Genomic DNA, 24275 nt, shown 5'->3' on the forward strand with positions numbered 1-24275 from the left:
TACACATTGAACAGGGATTTTGCTTGGATTCGACAATGAGTTTGCTAAAACTATCAGAGTTCGAGCAAACGAAGTTTGGCTGTACTCCATGCAATTATACTTCATTGCTAAAGCTATATTATAAGTGTATGGCCATTTTGTAAAATTATTACTTTTCTCAATGGCTCGATTCAGGTCTTTTAAGGACACTTTTCTCATTTCTTTTAATTCTCGTCTTCAGCAGTTTCATTTGTTTCACATTTTTCACGTTCGTTATTTGTTTTCCCAGGATGATCTTCCGCAGTGTACGGACTTGGTGCAACCTGACAGATTAATTGAAGGAACATGGTCACTTTATCTGAAAAAAATAAAAATAACTTTAACAATGATTATAAAAATAAGATATTAACAAAACTGGGCATTTGAGTAACTACTGACGTGACAGTCTTATTTTTATGTACATAATTTAGGAACATACTATCTTAGCATCAATTCAGTAAAAACTACGGACTGTTTTTCACAACAAACGTAGTTAACTAGTCAACACGCAGAAATTGCAAAATGCCACAAATTAAGACCATAACTCAAGGAAATATCAATGAAACATGACAATCCAACGATGTACACAACTAGGCTTGGAGGTGGTAACTCTTTAGTTGAAATCAAACCAGTGGTATGGGAGAGTCCAAGCGTCATGACTCCGCTGAAAATCATTTAATCAGTACAGGACTACGCTTCCCACTAACCAACAGTGAGGTTTATTGAAATACAGCCTACTTGACGTTTATCAAGTATTGCAAACATTGTTAAATATGACAAATCAAAGACCATTACTCTACCGAAAATCACTGATGGAGAATGTGTCAATAATGTATATGGCATACAGACACTAAATAGGAAAATGGCGCGAAAAAGTGGTAGTCGCATAATGGCGAATACAAATAGTCCTTAGCTCTTATTTTTTTTTTTTTTTTTTTTTTTTTTTTTTGCTCTGTAGAACTATTTTCGTTATTATTTGCATTATTTTTTGCTAAAATCACACGACAGATCTATGCTCATTTCCCTTGCATTTACGCTACTTTTTTGCATCCCATCCATTTTACTTTTAGAAGTTTTCGTGGCTCCCCTTTGTTTTGGCAGCCGAATTTAAGACAGTACTTGAATGTTTTTCCTACTTGTGTGGGTGCGTTTTTATGTTTGTGAGTCTATAACGGTGCCCTACTGTTTCGTTATGTGTTGCTTGTTCATTTTTTCTATGTTATTCAGGTGATCGTAGTTGTATGTTTATCTTTGGTACATGAGTGTCTGCGCTATTGTGGTTTACGTTGTAGTGAGACTGTTTTTAAAGAACATGGCATTCCCTTGTATATTCGTCCTTCTTCAACTTTCCCCTTCGAGTTCCTCCCCCAATCCCGACCCCATTTCGCCCTTTACCATTTCCTTCCCCTCTATCAATATTTAGCATGAATTAATATGTACTTGTTGAGTGTTTGAAGCAACCTGTTTGAAATATTTTTCCATGACAGCTTCTTTTTGTTGATGGCCTACTATGCAAATGCATGGCTCTGGGGCTGTGTTTTTGGTGCTCTATGCTTCCGAGAAATCTGCCCTTACTATTATCTTTAGACATGTATGTATCATGTTCATAATGAAATAACAACATTACAGATTATTTTCTTGGAAACTTTGATCATACACCACCACTACAATACGAGCCCCACTAGGGTCACGATCATGACTTCTCATATGACACCAGTACTGGTTTTTCCAGGAAGCGGGCTCGAGAGTGGTTCCTGTAAGCGTGAAGCTTTCTTCACAATCGAGTTAAAACAAATTAGTATATACTATTTTGTATGTTTGACTGAAAATATTATACTTGCATCAAACATGACCCCCACTTTTTAAAAGGAAGCTATTCAGCACTGTTAATATTCTTAAAGAAAGTGTAAATTAAGGACATTTAAAATGGATCATGATGTGTGCTGCGGCCATTGGAAATATATCAACTTGATATAGAATATAGAAGAACATCTATATAGTGTGCTGTAGCCGGCCTAAGTAGGCTTGGCGCTGATAACTCTTGTATGGTTTGGTAGAAATCTGCAAAACGGTGCGAGGGAAGCTGCCAAGATATTATATATATAAATTCCACAAATAAAAGGGCATAACTAACCCCCTAAATTCCACTGAACCAGACCATATATAAATGCATAATAAGACTTCGTTCTGATCACTTATATAATGTTTTACAAGACTCCGTCCGATAATATACGAGAAGTGGCTAAAAGATACTAAAATATGATGAATCAAGGACCATAGCTGAAAAGCACACATCCGGAATGGCCATGTTATGCACAGTTAGGCTAGGCAGTGATCACCGATTTAAAAGTTTAGTGGAATTCCTCCCAGTTGTATTGAAACAATTGAACGAACAATGTAAAATACAGAAGGCCCATATCTTCGTTGAAAATCACTGAACTTGAACATGTCGACAAAAGGTATAACTAAGCTTGGCACTGATAATTGCTGTAAGGTTTGGTGGAAATCCGCTCAATAATACAAGAGCGAAGCCAACAATATCATACAAACAGAAGAATCAAAGGCCATAACTCTGTCGAAAATCTTCGAACCGGAAATGCCGATAGCTTTGCAATGGTCGTTCCTGTAAGGCCTGGTGGAAATCTATCCATTAATTAAAGAAAATGAACGTATGAAACCATACTATGTTTGTAAAACTTACCCAAGCAACCATTATCAAGTTTGAAGACAACAAATGGAAAATAAAATAACAATCCTCCGGCTATGAAAAGGGAAGCCCAGAGAAACTCAAGCCTAGGATCCCGAATGAATGGTGCTATGACAAGGAACAGGGAACACGCTGTAAATACGATAGGTATAAGGATAAACACCTGAAAAATAAAATAGTTAAATATTACATAAACGTTCAATTACAGCGACGGAAGAGAAAGGGCCGGTAGACTGTTGATGTTCCTTGGTAAGTTATGTTACACGATTACAATAAATTGATCCTTTAAAAGTAAATTATTCCCGTGCGTTATAGGTTATCAAACAGTGTTCTATTTAATATGCCGATTTATTGCACATGTGCCAGTTCGAAAAAGAAACTCGAGATAAGATCATAAAAAATAAATGCATGTCCTAAACATACCACCGTACACAAATATATTTTATCACGATTTATAATTTCTTAGCAGGCGAGACTGTTTGATTGGCATGTATTTGATTTAAAACATGCCTGTTATTACTTTTACCAAGATTATTAATTAAAGCAATAATAATAATACAGATGAGTTGTAGCAGATATATAGATAACTTTGACATATTATCCCGACGTCCCAGTATGAGAGTATGTACTTAAAGTGTCTTAAATTAAATACATTTCAATAAACTATCCCACTTGCATTGGAAAAATGGAAATAAAAATCATATCATATTTACATTTCTTTTGAATGATCAGAAAAATATTTGTCTTTAATGTATTCCAAGATACAAAAGTATTCTTCGACATAATCAATTCAAGTCTATAAACACAGGCAGTGCGTAAATGAAATCTTCGTCATTCGTCAGTTTATTAGTTGATACCAAATATATTTTCAAGGATGTTTGAAACTTTTTTTAATGTAGATCTATGAATGTTTGTGTATCACAGCCATAAATCAAATACATACAAACCGTAGTATGTTAGATAACAATAAAGAATGAAATTACAGATATAAACTAGAGATGCTTTTGAGAAAAGTGCATGTCTCCCACAACTGCAACATTGAAAAATGTTTAGTTTCTCTCGATGGCTTTGATGAGTGGACCCTATTGAAAAATGTCTAGTTTTTCTCAATGGCTGTGATGATTGGATCCCATCAGTAATTCAAGGGCCATAATGCAGAAAGGCCTGGGCGAATTTGACTAGTTATCGAATTTGGCCGAGGTCTCATGGTCAAACTCATTTTGTTCAAGTTTGGTGAAGATCAGATGAGAAATGTTCGACTTAGAGTGCGGACAAACTTGTAAAATGTCTAGTTTCTCTCGATGGCTGTGATGAGTGGATGCAATTAGTAATTCAAGGGCCATAATTCAAAAGTGTCTGAGCGGATTTGGCTAGTTATCGAACTTGGCCAAGGTCTTATGGTCAAACACATTGTGTTCAAGTTTGGTAAGGATCAGATGAGAAATGTTTGACTTAGAGTGCGAGCAAGCTTGAAAAATGTCTAGTTTCTCTCGATGGCTGTGATGAGTGGATCCAATTAGTAATTCAAGGACCATAATTCAAAAGTGCCTGGGCGGATTTGGCTAGTTATCGAACTTGGCCGAGGTCTCATGGTCAAACACATTTTGTTCAAGTTTAGTGAAGATCAGATGAGCAATGTTTGACTTAGAGTGCGGACAAGCTTAAAAAATGTCTAGTTTCTCTCGATGACTGTGATGAGTGGATCCAATCAGTAATTAAAGGGCCATAATTCAAAAGTGTTTGAGCGGATTTGGCTAGTTATCGAACTTAGCCGAGGTCTCATGGTCAAACACATTTTGTTCAAGTTTGGTGAAGATCAGATGAGAAATGTTCGACTTAGAGTGCGGACAAGCTTGAAAAATGTCTAGTTTCTCTCGATGGCTGTGATGAGTGGATCCAATCAGCAATTCAAGGGCCATAATTCAAAAGTGCCTGGGCGGATTTGGCTAGTTATCGAACTTGGCCGAGGTCTCATAGTCAAACACAAGTTCAAGTTTGGTTTAGATCAGATGAGAAATGGTTGACTTAGAGTGCGGACAAGCTTTGTGACAGACAGACATACAGACACACACACACACACACACACTGGAGTAAATCAAAAATGTCTCCCACACCACTGTGTGGTGGGAGACATAATTACAAACAAATCATAAAGTTTGTATTATCTTGATACATTTTATTTTAACCCATGGAATTAATATCATTTTCAACCATGAATCAAATACTTTAATGGTATATTACTTTTATAGGCCGATCAGCATGCGGCTGCCTAAATCTCAGAATGACTACACAGAATACTGCAAGACCGTAAAATATCCAGGCAGCAAACCCAAAGAAATCAATCAAGGATCCAATGTCAGATGGGATTACTAGAAGAATTGAGATGGTACACTGAAATGGAAAATAGCGATATATACATGTATATTGTATGTTTGTCTCACAGGTACGTTACATATTATATTAATACTTATTACTTATCTGATATGGTGGTAATATCGACGCTAAAAAAACACGAAAATGCCCTAGGTTGAAAGAAAGTTGTTGTTTTTTACGTAGTAAAACTGTTTTCTTATCAAAGCACCGATTTTCATATATGGACTTGACCTAAATTATTTTACGAATTGTGCATGGCATATCTTACAATTGTACAAATGAACGTTTGCATCTGCCCTTGCGACCTACTTTCCAATGCCAAACATTTACAGTCTTATAATATATATATATATATATATATATATATATATATATATATATATATATATATATATATATATATATATATATATATATAACTTATCTTTCAGTAGAAATGTAAACAATAACAAAAGCAAGCCGTATCTCAGATGGCTGATTTCTGTCAGATTATTCTAGCATTTTGGCGTGAAGATTTCTAACATGCCAACCCGCTATACGTCAAAAGATATATTTGTCCCTCTTGCGTTGGTTCCAATGCGACAAGTTAGGAGTTTTGCTCTGGTACATTAGAACATTGATGCTTGACCGACTTACCAAATTAACAGTTGCAGACAGTTGCAGTGGTCGTTCTAACGCCCCAGACTTAAAGACACGCTTAATTCTTTTGGTCACGAAGATGACAACTGTGACTTTAGCGTAGATTTTGAATGAAAAAGACTCATTTGTCAAATTGGCGCGCTAATTTGTAATACTAGCGTGTTACGAGAGGGAAAATTAGATACATCATTTTGTTATAAATTAAATTCATAAACGGGAACGGTCAGACATTAATGTAAAATTTAATTTATGTTATGGCATTTGGAATGTAGTTTCCGAGAACTACTGGACATATCAGGTCACAGGTACAATACTATGTATACTATCATATATTACTGACTGTTTTACCTATTATATTGATGATATCAATAACCGCTGCATTAAGTTATTAATGATGCATTAATTTATTAATGACGCCCGTAATATTTCGAAGTAAGCAATACATAACACGACCATTTCTAAGAATTCAAAAGAAATCATATATAAAAATTTCTACAGTTATAGTGATATTATAAAAAGAGGTTTATTATTGCATAGAAAGGATATTACGTATGTTAATACGACATTTGAGGCTGGTCAAAATGTATGTGTTGATCGATCACTGTTGTAAACATATTATTATCTCATGTCTCAGAATTCAGCAGTGGCTTTAAAAAGAACTGACCCAGACTAAAGAAATTCCACTCTAAGGGTGAATTTATAAAGCAATCAAAGGTTAATAGCAAGTTACTGGAAGGCGTCTTGCTATTACCGTCGGACCGGCCTATTACACTACAAATGCCACATTAATAAAAATGAATGCTTCATTGATTCCCTATATACCGGCACAAACAGTAAAACACATTGGGACTAGAATATAACTTTCATATTACTATTTTATTATCGCTGTTCATGTCTCAGAATTCAGCAGTGGATTTAACAAATTCTAATTTCTATTTACATATTGCAAACAGTTGATTTGCGTTCGAAAACAGTATTTTGTATTGTCAGTGCATTCTACATTTCTATACGTTGATAACGTTGTTCTAATATAGTTTTCAAAGATTCAGTGCATGACACGGTGTTGCATTTTAATCAATATATCAAGTTGCGTGGGATAGAAAGCCTGAAAGAGGCCGGTTCTTTTTTGTACCCTACTCTTCGACTTATCTATAAAGTTTGCTTTATGTGGAGCCAGTAGATTGATTTTTTATTGTTAAATTATCTACTTTTAAGGACGTCAAATGATCTAACATTGTAGAACAGTCCCTAATGAGGTACTACTTGAAAAATAAAAGTAATGTATATGTATGTAAATCCACACTGCTATGAACGTATAAAACATAAATTTAGATAAAATGAAAGAAATAGTTAAGCCATAACAGAACTCAGACATACATCGTTGACATACATTTAAAACTTGGGTCATTCTTACAAATTTTGAATTTTGAAATGAAAACATTTTGCTGACAGACTGATAGCAGTAAAACCTTTCTCTAACTATTCCCTCGCCTTTGTACCATTCTTTAATACACTGTAATATTTTCATACAAAACCAAGTAGTTCATTTTCAGAAGCTTGCAAAGGGCCTGTATCATAGGCATGTTAGTAAAGAATTATCTTTATACAAAGCATAATTATCACTTGATTATTCCACTTTGATGAACTTCAGATAAAACCAGATTTAAGTCTAGTATCTCTCCAGAAACTTGCCATGAGCCAGTATCATTGGAGTGTTAGTTTAACAGTTGTCCATCTTTTCACTAATACACTGATTTTAAATGCAATAAAAATTACTTTAAGATAACAATCCAGATCTTTTTTTATAGTTTTCTTTATGCCTTTCAGATCTTTATACAACACCAGCTTTATTATCGGCGTGTCTCATGTTAAACTGACTGTCCTCATTTATATAAATACCTTAATGCATTTTAGCTATTATTATACAAAATTAGTTTTAAGTACTTGAATGGTTCAAAACGATGTGTTACTGTGGTTTAAAATTGGTTTAACTCCTGACATTTTTGTTTTCATAATGAATTCTAACACGACCAGCAATTAACCTACATACATGTAGAGCAAAATCTATTTCGGGTTATTCTGCAATAAACCACTCGCGTGCAATGACGTCATCCGATCCAGGTGCGTAGCACGGTCGTAAAAAGTAGGTACCATTTTTTGTAATACTTTTGATACTAGTATGTCGTGTTAGAAACGAAATAATATGTTCCCAGGTGTGATTTATCGTAGAATAACCCGAGTTTTTCGTTCTAATGCGAAACAATATATTACGAATGCCTTCGTGATATATTTTTACGCATAAGAACTCAAAAAATCGATGTCATTCTACGGTAAACCACCTTTGGGAGCTTATTATTTCTTAAATATATGACTGTTTAGACAATATCAGCGTTTAGTCTTTTTCAAATTTAAGATACATCCCCAGAGCCAATATCACTGACGTGTTACTCGTAAGAGTTGTCAATTTCCTCAAGTGTATATTTTATTGTAATTTAGAAAATGCGTTTATACAAAATATTTTTTTACATTTTTTACCTTTTCAGAACTTTGCCGAGAGCCAATATCATTGGCGTGCTTCCTGTAACAGTGGTCTATCTCTTTATGAATATATCTTACGTTGCTGTTCTAGGCAAGGAAGGAGTTTTAGCTTCGGAGGCTGTTGCTGTGGTACGATCTTTATCTTCAGATTTATAATGACAGTTAACGGTTTTCGTAAGATTACGTATTCTTCGTATGCAGTTTCGGAATTCTTTGGCCATAACACAAGAAAATTGTTCACAGCATTAAGAGAATGCCGAAATCTCATACGGAAAAAGAACGTATACAAACGGATTTTGTCTAATACCTCAAATATTTGGGCACATTTAGTATCCGAAAACTTAAGAAGTAGTTAGTTTCCTATTATTCTACTGTTATACGTAGAAAACGCCCTTGCTGGGACGAGTATGTAGGCAAAGAGCAAAGATCATGTATATTTCTTTACAATTATGCTTAAATCTTAAATTTTGAATAAGTTTGACAATTATAGAGGTTTAAATTAGCACATAAAATGGAGGCAATTATATGTGCAAATATAATTATGTGTCATAATAGCAGTTCACTGAAAGAAACGTCATGATAGTACATCGGCACAATTAAAACCTAGGCATATTCTGACCAAGGACCTTTAAGGACGTATCCTTATTTTCCAGGACTGGGGCAAGAAAATGCTAGGAAGTGCATACATTATCATGCCGATTGCTGTCCTTTTCTCAACATTCGGCGCAGCAAATGGTTTTTGTTTTTCATCTTCAAGGTAAGTACTTTAATTCAACCTAATGTTGCGTTAAAGTCTTTTGTTGCAAAGACATGAAATGAACAAAGTTTTCAAATGCAGTGAAGTTTTTAACCTTACTTTCTATGCAGGACCGTGTTAAATTGAGAAGCAGTGTATCTATCGCAATTAGCCTTAAGAGATTTCAAAGAAAGTGTTATTTGAGGAATGTTTCGATGGCATATTGAAATGGCAGTACATGTAATGATATGAAATGTCTCGAAACAGGTTCTGGTCTGAAACTAGGATTTAGATCAGGCTGGTTCATTCTTTCCGGGTGTGTTTTGGGTAGGTAGTGTATCTATACAACAATAGGGGAAAGTGATTTTCTTTGATTACAAGTAGGCTTGAAATTATAAAAAGGTTGGAAGAATAGTATGTATACTAAACCAAACCCTTGTTCTTTCTCACAATATACGCTTATCCATATATTAATGAAATACAGTTTTTTCTGGTAAACATTTATCATCAGTTTAAATATATTATATGTAATATATCAACTGTACATGATTTAATTTTGAAAACCCATCGTCCGATGCACAACCCATAAACCATTTATTTGATCTCTTTGTTCTTGTGGTGTATAGAGATGTTTTAATAATAACTCAGCCTGATAGGATTTCTAAAAGTGTTTAAAGAAGTGAAAGGATTTTCAAAATCTGCTTGAAAATGAGTTCATACATGCATTTAAATATTTCATCGAAATGGTGACCATTTTGTTTCCATGGCAACAGGAAACAAAATAGTGGATTTATCAAATTTCTACATACATAATTAAACTGTATTTAGTTATTTCTGTGAAATAATTTCTCTTCCTGCTGTAATGAAAGAAACTACAGTACTATGTTTTACATCTTACACTAAAATAACGTATGCAATTAAGGTAGTTCTGCACGTTTGGATCGAAAAATTTTCTACAATGTAGAATTTGGTAAAACACTGATTTTTCAAAACTTCGAAATATACCTAGAGAATTCAGCAAATAAAAAAGAGTCGTGTGCTTGATTTTGTGCTAGACTGATTTTAAAAAATCGGATCTCACGCAATTTTTCATAATGGGAGTCTGTGGGAAAATCATAGCTTTCATAACTTTTTCGTGAATAGACATTTTTCTACAATGTAGATTTTAATGAAACTTCTCACAGTCGTAAATAAACATTTGGCATATATTTTGGTGAAATAAAATGTATAGGTCCGTGTGCTTATTTTTGAGATATTTGACCATGATTAAAGTGACCCGCACATTTCAAGCTAATTTTAAGACATCATTTTGAATTATCTAACATGTCAGATGTTTTAATATCATATTTTAACTTTAGAAAGAAAGTTAAGGTGCCGTTGTAATAAATTTACTCACAGGTTACCATTAATTCATAAACTGATTTTCATTTCCGTACGCAGAATCCAGACTTTATTCTACGTTTTCCGGATAAATGACGTTACGCTATCACTTCCGGTTTCTCGAACGTGCAGCTACCTTAATTTATGTAAAAGGTTATTTACTAAATAAAGACCTCAGCAGTGTTTAAATGACGTCATAAACACACTAAAATGGCTGCCTCCATGATCAGTCATTCACTGAAATCCAAACTGCCATATCCATTTCAATAGTGGTCCGATTTTAAAAATTGGTGATATGAAAGGCTTGGGAATGGCTATCATATAAAATTAACTTATTGTCAGGCATTACCTGCCCTTTAAAACAGAACGAGCATAATCAAAATGCTTGAATGAACTGTAGAATAATCTCTTTGCCTATATTTTGATTTGATGGACTTAATTTTAACCGCATTGATACAGTATAAGTCAAATGGCATCTTTTCAGCTTTAAAGGCGGAGAAAGATCCAAAAATATCCCTGATATCATTTCTGGCCTGTTCCTGCAAACCGATTGGTTTACTGACCTCCAGTCAGTTAATTCCACGCAAAGGTGTACTAGCCCACTGCGATGAGGGGTAGAGGTTCAAAGTCAGTGACATTAGCCAGTCGGACATAGAGTAATTTAAAGTCTTGGTGAAACATGACTCTGAACACAGACAGCAAGTAAGAAGTTGTCATGAACGTAAACATGGAACAAACTTAATTTAAACTGTTTTTCATCTATTTCAGAATGGTATATGCAACTGCACGCGAACAACATTTACCCGAGGTTTTGTCATATGTTCACGTCAAACGTTATACTCCATTGTTGTCTGGCATTGTTACGGTATATATGATTTTGCAAGACGTTTGACCTTGAGGTTCGACTTCTGTGCTTCCGAGGGATCTACTTTTCAGATTTTTTTTTTGAAAACGTAATACTTGCAGCTGCGATGACTTATTTGATAGCAGTATAATATTTCAAAATAGATTGAACACCCCTGCAAATCTCTTAGAGTAATTACTTTACCAGGAAAAACATAAATGCTACAATAAGGTCATTTCTACCGATATCATACAAAATATAAATATTTATCGCCTTTTTATACTAAATAAATAGAATTTTAATTTGGTATGGAGCTCAGTTCGGCAAATACTGTCTTATGGTTCTACTTCAAAAAAGCAGTTTCATAATACTAAAGAGAGTGCTTGACGTAATTTGCTTATTTAATTTATTTCATCATTAATATGTTATGTATTTTTCTTAATTCATGCACTTGCACGTTTTTGCGCGGAATGCACTGCTGTTGTATATAATTCAGATATATTGTCTACTCATAATAATCGGGTAACTTGTAATATTACAGAAATATTCAAGCTGACGGTGTATTTTTGTGTTCACTTTGTTTCAATGCTTTCCCGATCTCTATCTATATTTTCGATATTCCGAAAGTAAACGCAACTACAACAGCTTTTGAAAAAAGGTATATTTGGATATAAGGTCAGGAATTTTTTGAGTGTTGATTTAATTCCCTTGCTTTAAGTTTGCTTTAAAATTAGACATTCCGTGAATAAAAGGGGGTAGATGTAAGTTTTCAAACAGGAGGCTCAAATAGATATTTACATTTTAATCTTTAAAATAGGTCTTTAAATTTAAAACTTGTTTCTGATTAAGTTTAGTGAGATATATTGACCAGTTTATAAAATGTTATGTTAAAGGTTTGATATTTTCATAACTTTGAATGTATTGGAATGTAGTCACGCGGAATCCTTAGAACATCACAAGCATGGCTGTAAAAGGAAAAATCTGTACAGTGATTTATGAGTAGTTGTTAAAAGGTTTTCCTTAGACTGGAAATAAAATCCATCCAGTGAGCTGTGTTACCTTGATCTTGAAGCTTACATTTTTCATTTAAAGTTTTGCTGTAAATGTGTAAGCTATATGTAATAATCAAAAGGCTATACAAACCAGGCTGTGTGAAGATTCATAAAGTATTTAGTAAGAAGAATCCTTATTTTTATGTTCTGTGACTTCTGAATTGCAGACAAATGAAACCATTTGAACAAACTTTACAAAAGTCAATACAAGAATGATATAGGCTCACTTTTGTGAAAATCAATGAAGTGGTTCATGACTAATAATTGTTTGAAGATATTCATTTGTTCATTTATCTCTAGATACTCCTGAATACAATCAAACAAAATCATTTGAACAAATTTAAGGATTTTTTTTTTCGAAGAATACTACAGGCTAATCTTAGTAAAGACCCAAGAGGTTCACTAGATAATATGTTTAAATATTTTTCAAGTTTTAGCGGACCTAGATGCAGTGAAATACAGTCATTTAAACATCAAATATGCTTATGACTTAGAATGTTGAACTTGTATGCGAGGTGTATTTGGGTATATTTTGGCCTTTTCTTCGGAAATATAGGTTGCATAATTTGAAATGGCCAGAATATCAGTGTTTCTTTGAGTTATACTATTACTTTTTATTACTGCAATTAACCATTTGTCCGATTCGTTTGTAAATATACATGATTTTATTAATAAACTAAAAACCAGTTTTGAACCATCATAAAATATGAAAAGAGCATATCTTACCTTACCGGATCTTTCAATTCTTCTGTTAAAGAGTTCAGCGTATTCCTGACAAAAAAAAACAACAACATTTAATAAGATAAGATTCTTTATGCTTTTCTTGAAGTGTGGACCAACTAATGAACTATATAAAAGAAATCGTTTTGTTTTTCTCATTTCAAGTGGATGCAATCTAATAATATACCCTAACTCGTATTATAAGAATCTGTAGGTAACACTACAAACATGTATACATGGTATATGGTCCATTTTGATTTTGTTTCAAATCTGGTTCTTTACATTCGATCGCCACAATGGCATAAATTTCACTCATTTTAAGGAGAATATGGCCTTTCTGGTGTGTTTCACTATAAAACTGTACTTTCATCAAATAATGTAATTGCCTATGTAACTGTAAGATAAACTACTGGCACCAAACGAGAACGACAATGATATAATTGCACATCTTATGCTATGAGAACGATGATGATGAACGAGAAAATATACCAGCACATTTCAACCGCGTATATCTCACTTTGAAGGGGCAGTTCAGCAAATGGATAATAAGTACATATATCTTGAAGTGATCTTCCATTGAGCACAAGTTACGTTTCTTAAAGCAGAGACACTCAAAGCATTTAATGTTTGCGCTAACGAGACGACATGACCTTTTCAACATTTGTCGAAACAGAAATGGCCATTACTGGAGAAATTCTACATGTTTGTATTTCACTATCATATTCAGATCGTATTCAGATCTCTTTTAATGACCGCTCTTGTTATTTATCCCCATATGTATTTTAAGTATGGAAGGACGGTGTTCCATGCTTATTTTCAACTGCTAAGTAACAATCATATAATGCTAAATGTCAATTACTTAATGCTAAATGCTAATTACTTAATGCTACATAGCAAATGCTTTATGCCATATACCAGATACTAAATGCTAAATGACAAACAGCAGGTGCTTATTGCCAACTGAGAGATACTAATTGTCAATTTCTTAAACTCTACCAGTTAAACATCAGTATGTCTAACAATAACGAATGTGATATTATTTGAAAACATTTAAACTTCTGCCAGTCTTCTGCCAGTCGTAATTGAACTTTTGAAGCGATAACATGCTCTACTATGGGAGCATTGGACCGAAACTATTTATCCCAAATGCCGTTAGCAAAAACAAAATTAACAGTTAGAAAGATAAATGAAGGCCAATGACTGTTTAAAGGAATATTCGTTATTTGAATAAGTATAGACCATTAAGTAATTGACATTTAGCATTTTGCATTTTGCTATTAACAATTAGCATTTATTATTTCACATTACTAATTGGCAGCCAATATTTTACATTAAGCGTTTGGCAAATATTATTTTGCATTCACTATATATTAACTACTATACCTATTTTGCATTTAGCATTTGGCAATTAGCATGGCGCATGTCCTTCCTTAGTTAAGAATACTAATTGTTAAATGTTAAATGCGAAATGGCAGTGCAAGTGCATCATAAAATATTCAATATCTACTGGATAGTTGTAAAACGCAACCGATTTTTCATAGGATTGATAAGAATGGATTGAGGCATGGGAATGTAAAAATTGTATTATCCTGATCAACACATGTGTGTACAACTTTGTGTCTCGATACCTGCAATCTACAAAGAAATGACATTTAAGCAGTTTCTATCACAGCTAAAATTATAAGATACTAAATAGAGAAATAAATACGTAGTAAGTTCCATTTACTGCTGATCATGTCAATGCATCAGAATATCTCTCAAAACCCTTTCTGTTGTATTGGCTACAGTGATGATGCTTTCGCAAATATGTCTAAACAAACTTTTTGACTTGAACGTGCATAACAGTCAACTTTGGGTCAATACGACAAGCCTTGGACAAATAGCTAGCCAAATATGAATGAAAAGCTTGATTCGTAACAATAAAGTATTGTGGTCAAGGAACTAAATACCCACATAAATTCCATTAACTCTTGAGGATAACTAAATATAATCTGAGCTCCTGAAAATTCTTCCGGAAAATCTGCAAATCTACCCTTACCTTTTAATTTCATAAATTCACCACAGTCAAATTAACGATCTAAATGTAAAATTAACTTACAAATTTCGAGTCATTCCGCAAGCATTTAGCAGTTACTGACTTTCGCAAGTCATTGAACACGTAACAAGTCTTCTGTTTACTAGTACATATTGAAAGTAAGTCGGTTAGACGCAAATCGATTAGAAACATAGTAAGTTATTATTAATTTATTGACATACATATTGTCAGAATAGCAATCATCTTCTCATGCAGTTCTGGGGAGCCACAGTAGTCAAAGAATGTTGTCATATAGGACGCAAACGTCAAACAATTGGTAGAAACTGCCGAAGGCTGAAATCAAAGCATACGCATTTTAGTCAAAGAATGTTGTCATATAGGACGCAAACGTCAAACAATTGGTAGAAACTGCCGAAGGCTGAAATCAAAGCGCACGCATTTGAGTCAAAGAATGTTGTCATATAGGACGCAAACGTCAAGCAGTTGATAGCAACTGCCGAAAGCTGAAATCAAAGCACACGCATTTAAGTCAAAGGATGTTGTTTAATAGGACGCAAACGTCAAGCAATTGAAAGCAACTGCCGAAGGCTGAAATCAAAGTACACGCATTTAAGTAAAAGAATGTTGTTTCATAGGACGCAAACGTCAAGCAATTGACTGCCGAAAGCTGAAGTCAAAGCACACGCATTTAAGTCAAAGAATGTTGTTACATAGGACGCAAACGTCAAGCAATTGAAAGCAACTGCCGAAGGCTAAAATCAAAGTACACGCATTTAACTTAACGTATCTATTTTCCATCAATTCTAACAATATTGTGTACATTAACTATGCTAAAGTTGCATCATGGAAGTCTCCAGTTGAGCTCTCCCTGGATATTATAGTCTTATATTACCCCCATTTAATGATAAGGCGTGTTGCAATCGTAATACAGTTATGTTTCTTCGTGCAGGTACGCTAGCCAGTACACTAACCTAATTGCCAACTTCTCCAAATTTATTACAGACGATGAACAAAATTATCTCAGACAAACTTTTCTTGCATACCAGACGGGGATTTCCGGGTTTTTTTTACCGGTACTGGGTGTAAGATGACTCTCGTGCTTTAAGTGACGTATTACGAACTACATATATGTAGAAGATTTATGTAGTTATTTATATTTTATTTCGAAAAACGGAATAAGAATTCAATACCTTGACAGTTCCCCTTTGTTCCTGATAGTATATTTCTCGATTCAAAACACGTTATTTTATCAAAAATTCATAACGTTACGCTGCAACTGATAAAACAAAACCGGAACTAAACATTGTTATTTGTCTTTGAAACGTCATGACGTCTTTCCAGTTTACGGACGTTGATTTCCCGCGCTTTGTTTAAATACGCTGCCATAAGAAATAGTTCTATAAAGAAAGCCGTTCGACTGATTTTATTTTTATTATTATATCTTGATATCAGTATGCAAGAAAAAGATTCTGTCACTGCTTATAGGTGCAGATGGGAATATCCGTAGGAGCCTCGTTACCGCCTTAACAGTTACCCTCGAGGCCGGAAATTCCCATCTGCACCTATAACCAGTGAAAGAATCTTATATTGTTAAATCGTCCCGGAAAACACATAATATGCCCATGAATCGAAATCATGGCCCAGTGATCCGTAATCTGCGCTTTTTCCATTGAACTAAGCAAGTGACTTAATTGAGACTGAGCTTCTTATTAATAGATCTTTCTAACGTAAACGTAAATCGGAAACGGAATACTGAATTCGTAAATATTATTTTCAAATAATGGTGTAAGGGAGATACTATTGCATTACTATTGGATGAAATTGTCTCCCCTAGACCACAAATTAGCCTAAAATTTTACGAATTCAGTATTCCGTTTCGTAATTACGTTTACGTTAGAAAGGTCTATTTGTATAGTGTCGTTATCGGCGTATTCCGTAATTTAAACAATTGTATGCGATGTAAAAAGTTTAATAAGCTTTTGAGATAACAAAATTCTATACGATTTGTTTTACCTTCCAACTAAAAATAAGTTTACGTAGTTCTGCACGTTTTGATCAAAATGATTTCTGTTTTTTTGTTTTTTTTTCAAAATTTCAGAACATACCTAGAAAATTCAGCAAATAAAAATGGTAGGATCGTGTGCTTGATATTTTGACAAACTGATTTGAAAAAAATGGACCTCACGCAATATTTCATAATGGGAGTCTATGGGAAAATCATAACTTTCGCAAAATTTTCGCGAATAGAAATTTTTCTATAATGTAGATTTTGCTGAAACTTCTCACAGTTGTAAATAAGGACATAACCTATAATTTGATGAAATAAAATGTTTACGACGAGCGCTTATTTTTTTTATATATTTGACCATGATTAAAGTACACCGGTAATTTCACGCCAATTTTAAGACATTATTTTGAATTATATAACGTGTGATATGTTTTAATATCATATTTTGACTTTTCGGATATAGAAACAGTGTCATTGTAATAAATTTACTTACATGTTGCAATTAATTCATAAAATGATTTTCATTTCCGTACGCCGAATCCAGTCTTTATTCTACGTTTTCCAGAGAAATGACGTTACGCCATCACTTCCGGTTCACAAACGTGCAGAACTACCTTAATGAAAACCATGTGTAACATGTTTCAAAAGTTTGCAAATATGCAAAGGGTTTTACAGATTTACTGAGATAGAGATAAAAAGTGGGAAAATACGGGCCGCCCAACACGACATAAATGAAAATCTGTAGAGATGATTCAGCCCTTTTATGAACGGCAATGTTGTTAACATTTACGGTTTGCGAGGTTAGCTTGCTTTAACTCATGCTAGACGCGTAACATCCGTAATGGTAATGTCCTTAGCGTACAGATTAACGTACATATACTGGAAACTTTAAAGTAGTAAATACGTTAATAATAAAAATATTACCAAATCAATATTGTTTTCAATTTTTAATGTTTTTTTTTCCTTTTGTCATTAGAGTCAAAAAACTAAAATATTCTCGAAATGATTTTAAGAGTATCGTTATGATTTTGGGCTGGCTCCATCCACTACGTTTTAAATGTTAAAGCATAAAACAAAACTAAATGAAATATATCACTGTCTACTTCGATTTTCACTATCTTCCATAAAAAGGCTGAATCAAATCAAGTCTGCAATATTTTCATTTATTTCGTGTTGTGCGACCTGTAATTTTCCCCTTTTTTATTTTAGTAAATCTGTAAAACCCTTTACATATTTGCAAAAGTGACGTACCTGCAAGACAATGGTACGTTTCCAGCTGAATAGGAACGCAACAACAGGGAAAGTGGCCTCCATCAAATAGTGATACTCACCACCAGACTTTGGTATCATTGTGCCTAGCTCTCCATACGATAAGGTACCTTTTTTTATATACAAATAAAACTCGTGATATTTTTTCTTAAAGTGTCAGTTACACTGCCACAATAGTTGGTTTTAGGGCATTCCAACCTTTCGTTTCAGACTATCATTTCATCACAGATGGGTACCTTGGTAGAACCACCGACCTTCCGTAAACCAGCTAGATTGCTTCCACACATGACAAATTCTACAACACAAGTGAGACTTAAATCCGCAACGACGAGGAGCAAGTGATTTAAAAATAGCGACTTTAACTATTAGAACACTTAATTGTGATCAATCAAAAACCGCTCGATCTATCAACACACAGGATTGAACGATCGACTCAAATCGTCAGTTTTTTAGAATCAGAATGAATTTGGATTTTAAATATTGTAGTATATATTATAGCGAAACAATATCACATAAAAAACCCAATCATTTGATATATCTAAAGAGCGTTTAATAATTCCAGATATTAATAAATGATGTTATTTTTATGTACCTAGATTGAAAGCCTGTCTTGCTGTATGCATGATTTTCTTGGAAGTTGGTCGTTTAGAGGGTTGTTTTAATTTCGAAAGAGTATCTTAACACGTATGAGAGTGTGTGTTCTCGAAGTTAATATTGATCGAGTTATCACAAAACCTATGAACTACAATCAAAGACAATAAATGGGCAATGCCTTTTATATTTATTTAACATACCTAGTATCATAATGATTCCGCTGGAAACCCATACTGTCAGGCTCAAACCAATCGAACCAGTCTCTGTTAGGACGCCTTTAGGAGATATGAAAATCCCGGACCCTGTGGAATGATATTTCTTTAAATTATATTTACGTATATAAACAAAACCGTCTGCTTTTATACACGCTTAAATTTGACCAATCTCGCCATTGAGGCGTAAAATATGTGGAACATACCAAAAGAGTGTTAAACAGAAAGGACAAAGAAAATGGTTGATCTTTGAAATTGATGTGAGTTGCAGTTAATAAAAGTCATGTCTTTTATGACTAATCAATACAAGTATCAACGTCTGTTCCTAAAATATACAGCACTGACTGTTTCAAGGCTGAATAAACATACAGGAAAAGTTTGAAGCTTGAAGCTTGAAGCTTGAAGCTTGAATAACAGAGAGAGAGAAAGAGAGAGAGAGAGAGAGAGAGAGAGAGAGTTATCAATTTTCTGGATATTGAAAACCTTGTGTGCTGCAAAGAAAGCTTATACGATTTATACATTCAATTGTACCTATGATAGTGCCCACAATGAACGATATAGCGCTGATAATCCCTACGTTTCTTTTTAATCTGACCACTGGTTCAATTTCATATTCGATTTCTATACTTGGATTTCTTTGCCTCATGTCTGAAAAATAGACAAAATGATTTTTGTTGGAAGGTTTTATGCTACTCATAGGTTATCTTGAGCTTTTTAGCCAGGTTTGTACATTTTAATGAAACGTGCTTTTCTTTTTGCTGTATTTGCATTTTTAGTAAAATATACCAGAGACACAATATATACAACGTTCATGTATATGGTAATTACGGATATTTTAATAGGTTTTCTTTTTTTTGAGAAAAACTTCACAGTGCTGACAATTGTTCCATTGAACTCAAGACACAAGATACAAACACTTTAATTAGAACCAGTTAAAAAATAATCACATACAAATCTTTTTACCGACAGAAAAACGTTTTATAACTTAATATACATTATGTAAAACAAAAGTCCTGTTAGAGATAAAAGAATTAATGTTAGAACATTTTACATATTCGGAAATACTTTTTTTACACCTCCGAGAAGCACTCTGTCTGGAACAAACAAATATCTTTTGGTTAAGCCTTCCAAAATACATATTCAACATTTGATAAAAATGTCGTACAACTGACCCCCATGGATGGTTTCCACCACATTCCCAAAATTGCCGCCACTTTTGGTGTATATTTTCCAACCCCTATGAAATCCCGCATGACTCGATATGAATAGCGTTTATACAAGAGAGGGATTATTCACCCCAAATAGAAGCACCATAGTTTAAAATAGGTCAAACAGTACAGCTTCGAGAATGGTGTGTATTGAAAACTCCCTTCCTGTTTACTGTTTGATATGAGTAGACTAAGTGCTCTTCCAGCAGACAGTACCATTTCAGCATAATCGATAAACTCATTTAATATAAGACCCCAAAATATGTAGCTATGAACTATATCAATATTTTGATTACATATTTTAAAGCTAAAAGACGTCCAATCTGTACTTTAGTTCTAAAATGTATAACCTTTGACTTGCCACAATTTACAGACATAGCATTTGTATCACACCATATACTAAGGCCATCAAGTAAAATTTGCAGGTCTTCTCTCCAATTTAGCCGGTAGGACAACATCAACAGCATATAACATTATGCATACAATTTTATCATCTATCTTTATACCAATGTTTAGCTCTTTCAAATACCCTACCAGGTATTACACTACTTAGAAAGCAAATATAATTTTATGACGAGGCAGTAACTTTTGGAAAGAAACTGTACTAAACTGAACATTTATGTAATACACTGGGAAGTACAAGTTATGCACTATTTCATCATGAAAATATGATTATGATACTAAATACTTGCAGTGTAAAAGTAAACTTACAAAATGTATTCTATTTAAATTTGCAGTAAGATACACGTTTTTGAAGTTACAAGTGCATGTAAATATTTATTTTCATAGTGAAAATAGAAAAGGTCTTGTATTATTTACTTAAAGATATATAATTCACCATAAATTACTAGTATGTGTATTGTGGAAATGGAAACAGTGCTCATCGTTATCGTTTAATAAAATGAAAGGAATTTTGTACATTTTATATGCATAAGGCCTGAAACACAAGATTAAAATTCATTCGAGGGGCAGTTTCAATATACTTCATGTCATGAACCTCAATATACACCAGGTAACATTATAGTTATTCAAAAATTTGCTGTCACATTATAGGACTTTTTTCTGCATTTCTTGATCTCGTTAAGTAAGTGATACTTTCGGTTCTGAAAGAAGGACTGAAAATAATGTATATTTGTCTGTTGTATCTTTTGTTTTATTATTAGACAAAAGTCTAACAGGAAAGCCAATTTCAAAGGACGCAGCCGTTCATACAGCACTCCACATGGAAATATGTGTATGTGCAACTGTATACATGCACAAAGTAAGTAAACCCATTTACAAAGTAATACAAACCAACGCATTCATGATAAAGAAGTAACAAATGTACAGAAAAACATGCATAAAAAAGAGCACAGTAGGGCACCGCCTTGGAACGGTCAGTGGCAAAAATAGCATTGGGGATTTTTCTACTAAAAGTTTACTGGCACCAAACCTCACTCTTGAAGCCATACCATGTTCCTCTATAATCAGAGTGTAAATACAATTGGTCCCCATCAGGAGACAGCTGAACGTGGAAAACCGAATAGCAATGGAACACATTCTTTAAGTTTACCAGCAGCATTTTAATTGAAAAAGTATCAAACAAAGATTATAAATAGCATCAGAGATATATTGTTGCAGCTAATAAATAATGAAACACGAACACAGGTTTGTAACTGACTGATGCCCCAGTAGATTTAATTGTTTATTTTGTTAGGTAGGTTTAAAGTCACACCGACACAGTTATAGGCCATATGGCGACTTTCCAGCTTTAATGGTGGAGAAAGATCCCAGATGCCCCTCCGTACATTATTTTATCACGGGCGGACACCTGGGTAGAACCACCGACCTTTCGTAAGCCAGCCGGATGGCTTCCAACGCATCGAGTAAGGCCCGAACCCATATCGACGAGAGGCAAGTGATTTTACCGACCTTAACCACTCGGCCACAGAGGCCCCACCCCAGAAGAAGTAAAATGCACTACCATAAACGAGAAGAAAACAATTTTTAGTAGGAATTGAATAAAGTTATAGTACAATCAGACATAAATAGAGCTAATGGAGATACGAATATAAATACCATAAGATCAGAATTAGACTAACAAACCAAGAAGAATGAATGGAAATCGTTGCCAATCAAATTAATTAAATTTTAGTCAGAACAAAGGCTACCAGACTAAATATAGAGGGAAGTGAAAAAAATAAATACTTAGCAGCTTGATAACTTAGAAAAGGAATCTGATTAAAAATAAACAAAACTGAAATAACCTTAAAGGCCAAATCAAAAACTTCTATAGTGGGAAAATATTAAAAATAGATGAAAACGAAAATCAAATTTAATGAAATATTATTAATTGAGGTTGAATGTTTTGGAACCTTCAGTGAAATAAAAATAAATGTCCAGGTTCTGGTGCCACAAATTTTCTGTAGACTTTTATAAAGTACTTTGGTCCGATATTAAAATACAGAGTATCATTTCCTTCTTACCAAACACCAACACAAGTTTGCAAATATTGAGAAACTGGTGCCCGTAAGTCAATTAAATTTCGATTTTTTTTTTATCTTTTTACTAAAGCCATTGCAATCAGAATTAAAAGATGTCATAAACTCAATTATAAGCAGTGCACAGAGAGAGATTTCATAAAAACTTGATATAAAGGCGAAAATATTTGTTTTATTTCCGCAACAATAGAATATGCTAAACATACAAATTGCAAAATTGCCCCTGAAGTCATTTCAAACAGACTATAAAAGGCATAAACTCAATTAATAAAAGTTCACAGAAAAGTTTCATAATAGGTTGAAATAATGTTCATTTTCTTTGTGAAACATCATAGTGTGACAAAATATGAACTACCTTAAATGTTATTGTTTGCAAAATTTGTTAGGCTAAAAATATGTGTTTAATGGCTAAACAATTTATTGAGTTAATGTGTCAGTTAGTTAAGACAAGACTTTTCTGCAGCGTATATGTTATTTATCTATGTTTTTAAAAGCATACTAAAGTTAGTTCGCAGGCAAAGTTGTGAAAACACATTAACTGAAAAAGGCCTACATCATCCAACAAAATTATCTTGCTGTATTGCATATGATGCACTATCAAAATGATATATATGATGATTATATTGTGAAAAACGTATGTTATTATGTATGTAATTATTGTAGACCTTTCAGATAAAATCTTACTATTTTAGTCAAGAGTATGTATGCACATTATTTCGTAAATCAAAAATGCTCTATTTGTTTTATTGCATTCAATATGTAAATTCTGTCTTTAATTGTATCTTGTACATGTAATTTTAAAATATCAGTAAACTTTATTGCCTTTAATTTTGTTTTAATGGGGACTTGAACCGAAACACTGCATTTGATCATTGATGCACCTGTATACATCAACGAAATAAGAGGTGCAATAACACATACCTCGCAAACCCATTGCACTCTAGCGAACTACATTTTCCTAGTGCATGAACTTCGCGAAAGTCATCCTCATCATACTGGCATAACACAGCTATGGTACGCAATAACAAATGGACATTTTAGGCAAATGTGTTCAGTTAAACAAAAGCGTTGTAGTATCAGCTCAGAAATAAGATATCTTATCATAGTTGTCTAACTATCCAAGACAACCTTTTTGTGCAATTGTTTCACAATGAAAATGCTACCAAAAATGTTAAGCAAATACATGACATACGATGTCAGCAAAACTAAATGCAATAGAGTTATGGAAAGAAATGCTCTGCAAAGCAAAGACCCGAGAACTATCTGAAGCTGTCGTTACTCCGTATATGCAAACCGTGTGCCTAGCCGACATTGCGGGTGCGTGTTTATGCAAGAAAATGTAAATTTTCTAGCCAAAATTGTTAGATGCCTCTCCATATTATCATTTAATGAAAGTTCTCATTTACTCGTTTTCTTTTGTTCTTGTCTTCGACCTTTTTGCTATTCATGGTACGATTTACAC

At 33.7% G+C, this 24275-nt stretch overlaps 1 protein-coding gene across 1 annotated transcript; it reads right to left on the reverse strand.

Annotated features, from left to right (window-relative positions):
* Nucleotides 1-203: 203 nt before the first annotated feature.
* LOC123549911 (b(0,+)-type amino acid transporter 1-like) lies at nt 204-23747 on the reverse strand. Its single transcript, XM_053546932.1, has 8 exons — nt 23735-23747; nt 19657-19773; nt 19114-19215; nt 18302-18429; nt 15264-15375; nt 10741-10745; nt 2720-2888; nt 204-337 (listed from the first exon to the last, which is right to left on the reverse strand). Exons 1-8 carry the CDS (start codon nt 23745-23747, stop codon nt 204-206), a joined length of 780 nt encoding a protein of 259 aa, XP_053402907.1.
* Nucleotides 23748-24275: the final 528 nt, after the last annotated feature.

Source organism: Mercenaria mercenaria, chromosome 6 (assembly GCF_021730395.1).
Source record: "Mercenaria mercenaria strain notata chromosome 6, MADL_Memer_1, whole genome shotgun sequence".
Lineage (NCBI taxonomy): Eukaryota > Metazoa > Mollusca > Bivalvia > Venerida > Veneridae > Mercenaria > Mercenaria mercenaria.

Excerpts from the sequence above, each read along its gene's own strand:
- LOC123549911 (XM_053546932.1), bottom strand. Across the intron at positions 19,216-19,656 it reads CATTGTGGGCACTATCATAG|GGTCCGGGATTTTCATATCT; the intron begins GTACAATTGAAT and ends ATCATTCCACAG. Across the intron at positions 338-2,719 it reads ACTTGATAATGGTTGCTTGG|ATAAAGTGACCATGTTCCTT; the intron begins GTAAGTTTTACA and ends TATTTTTTTCAG.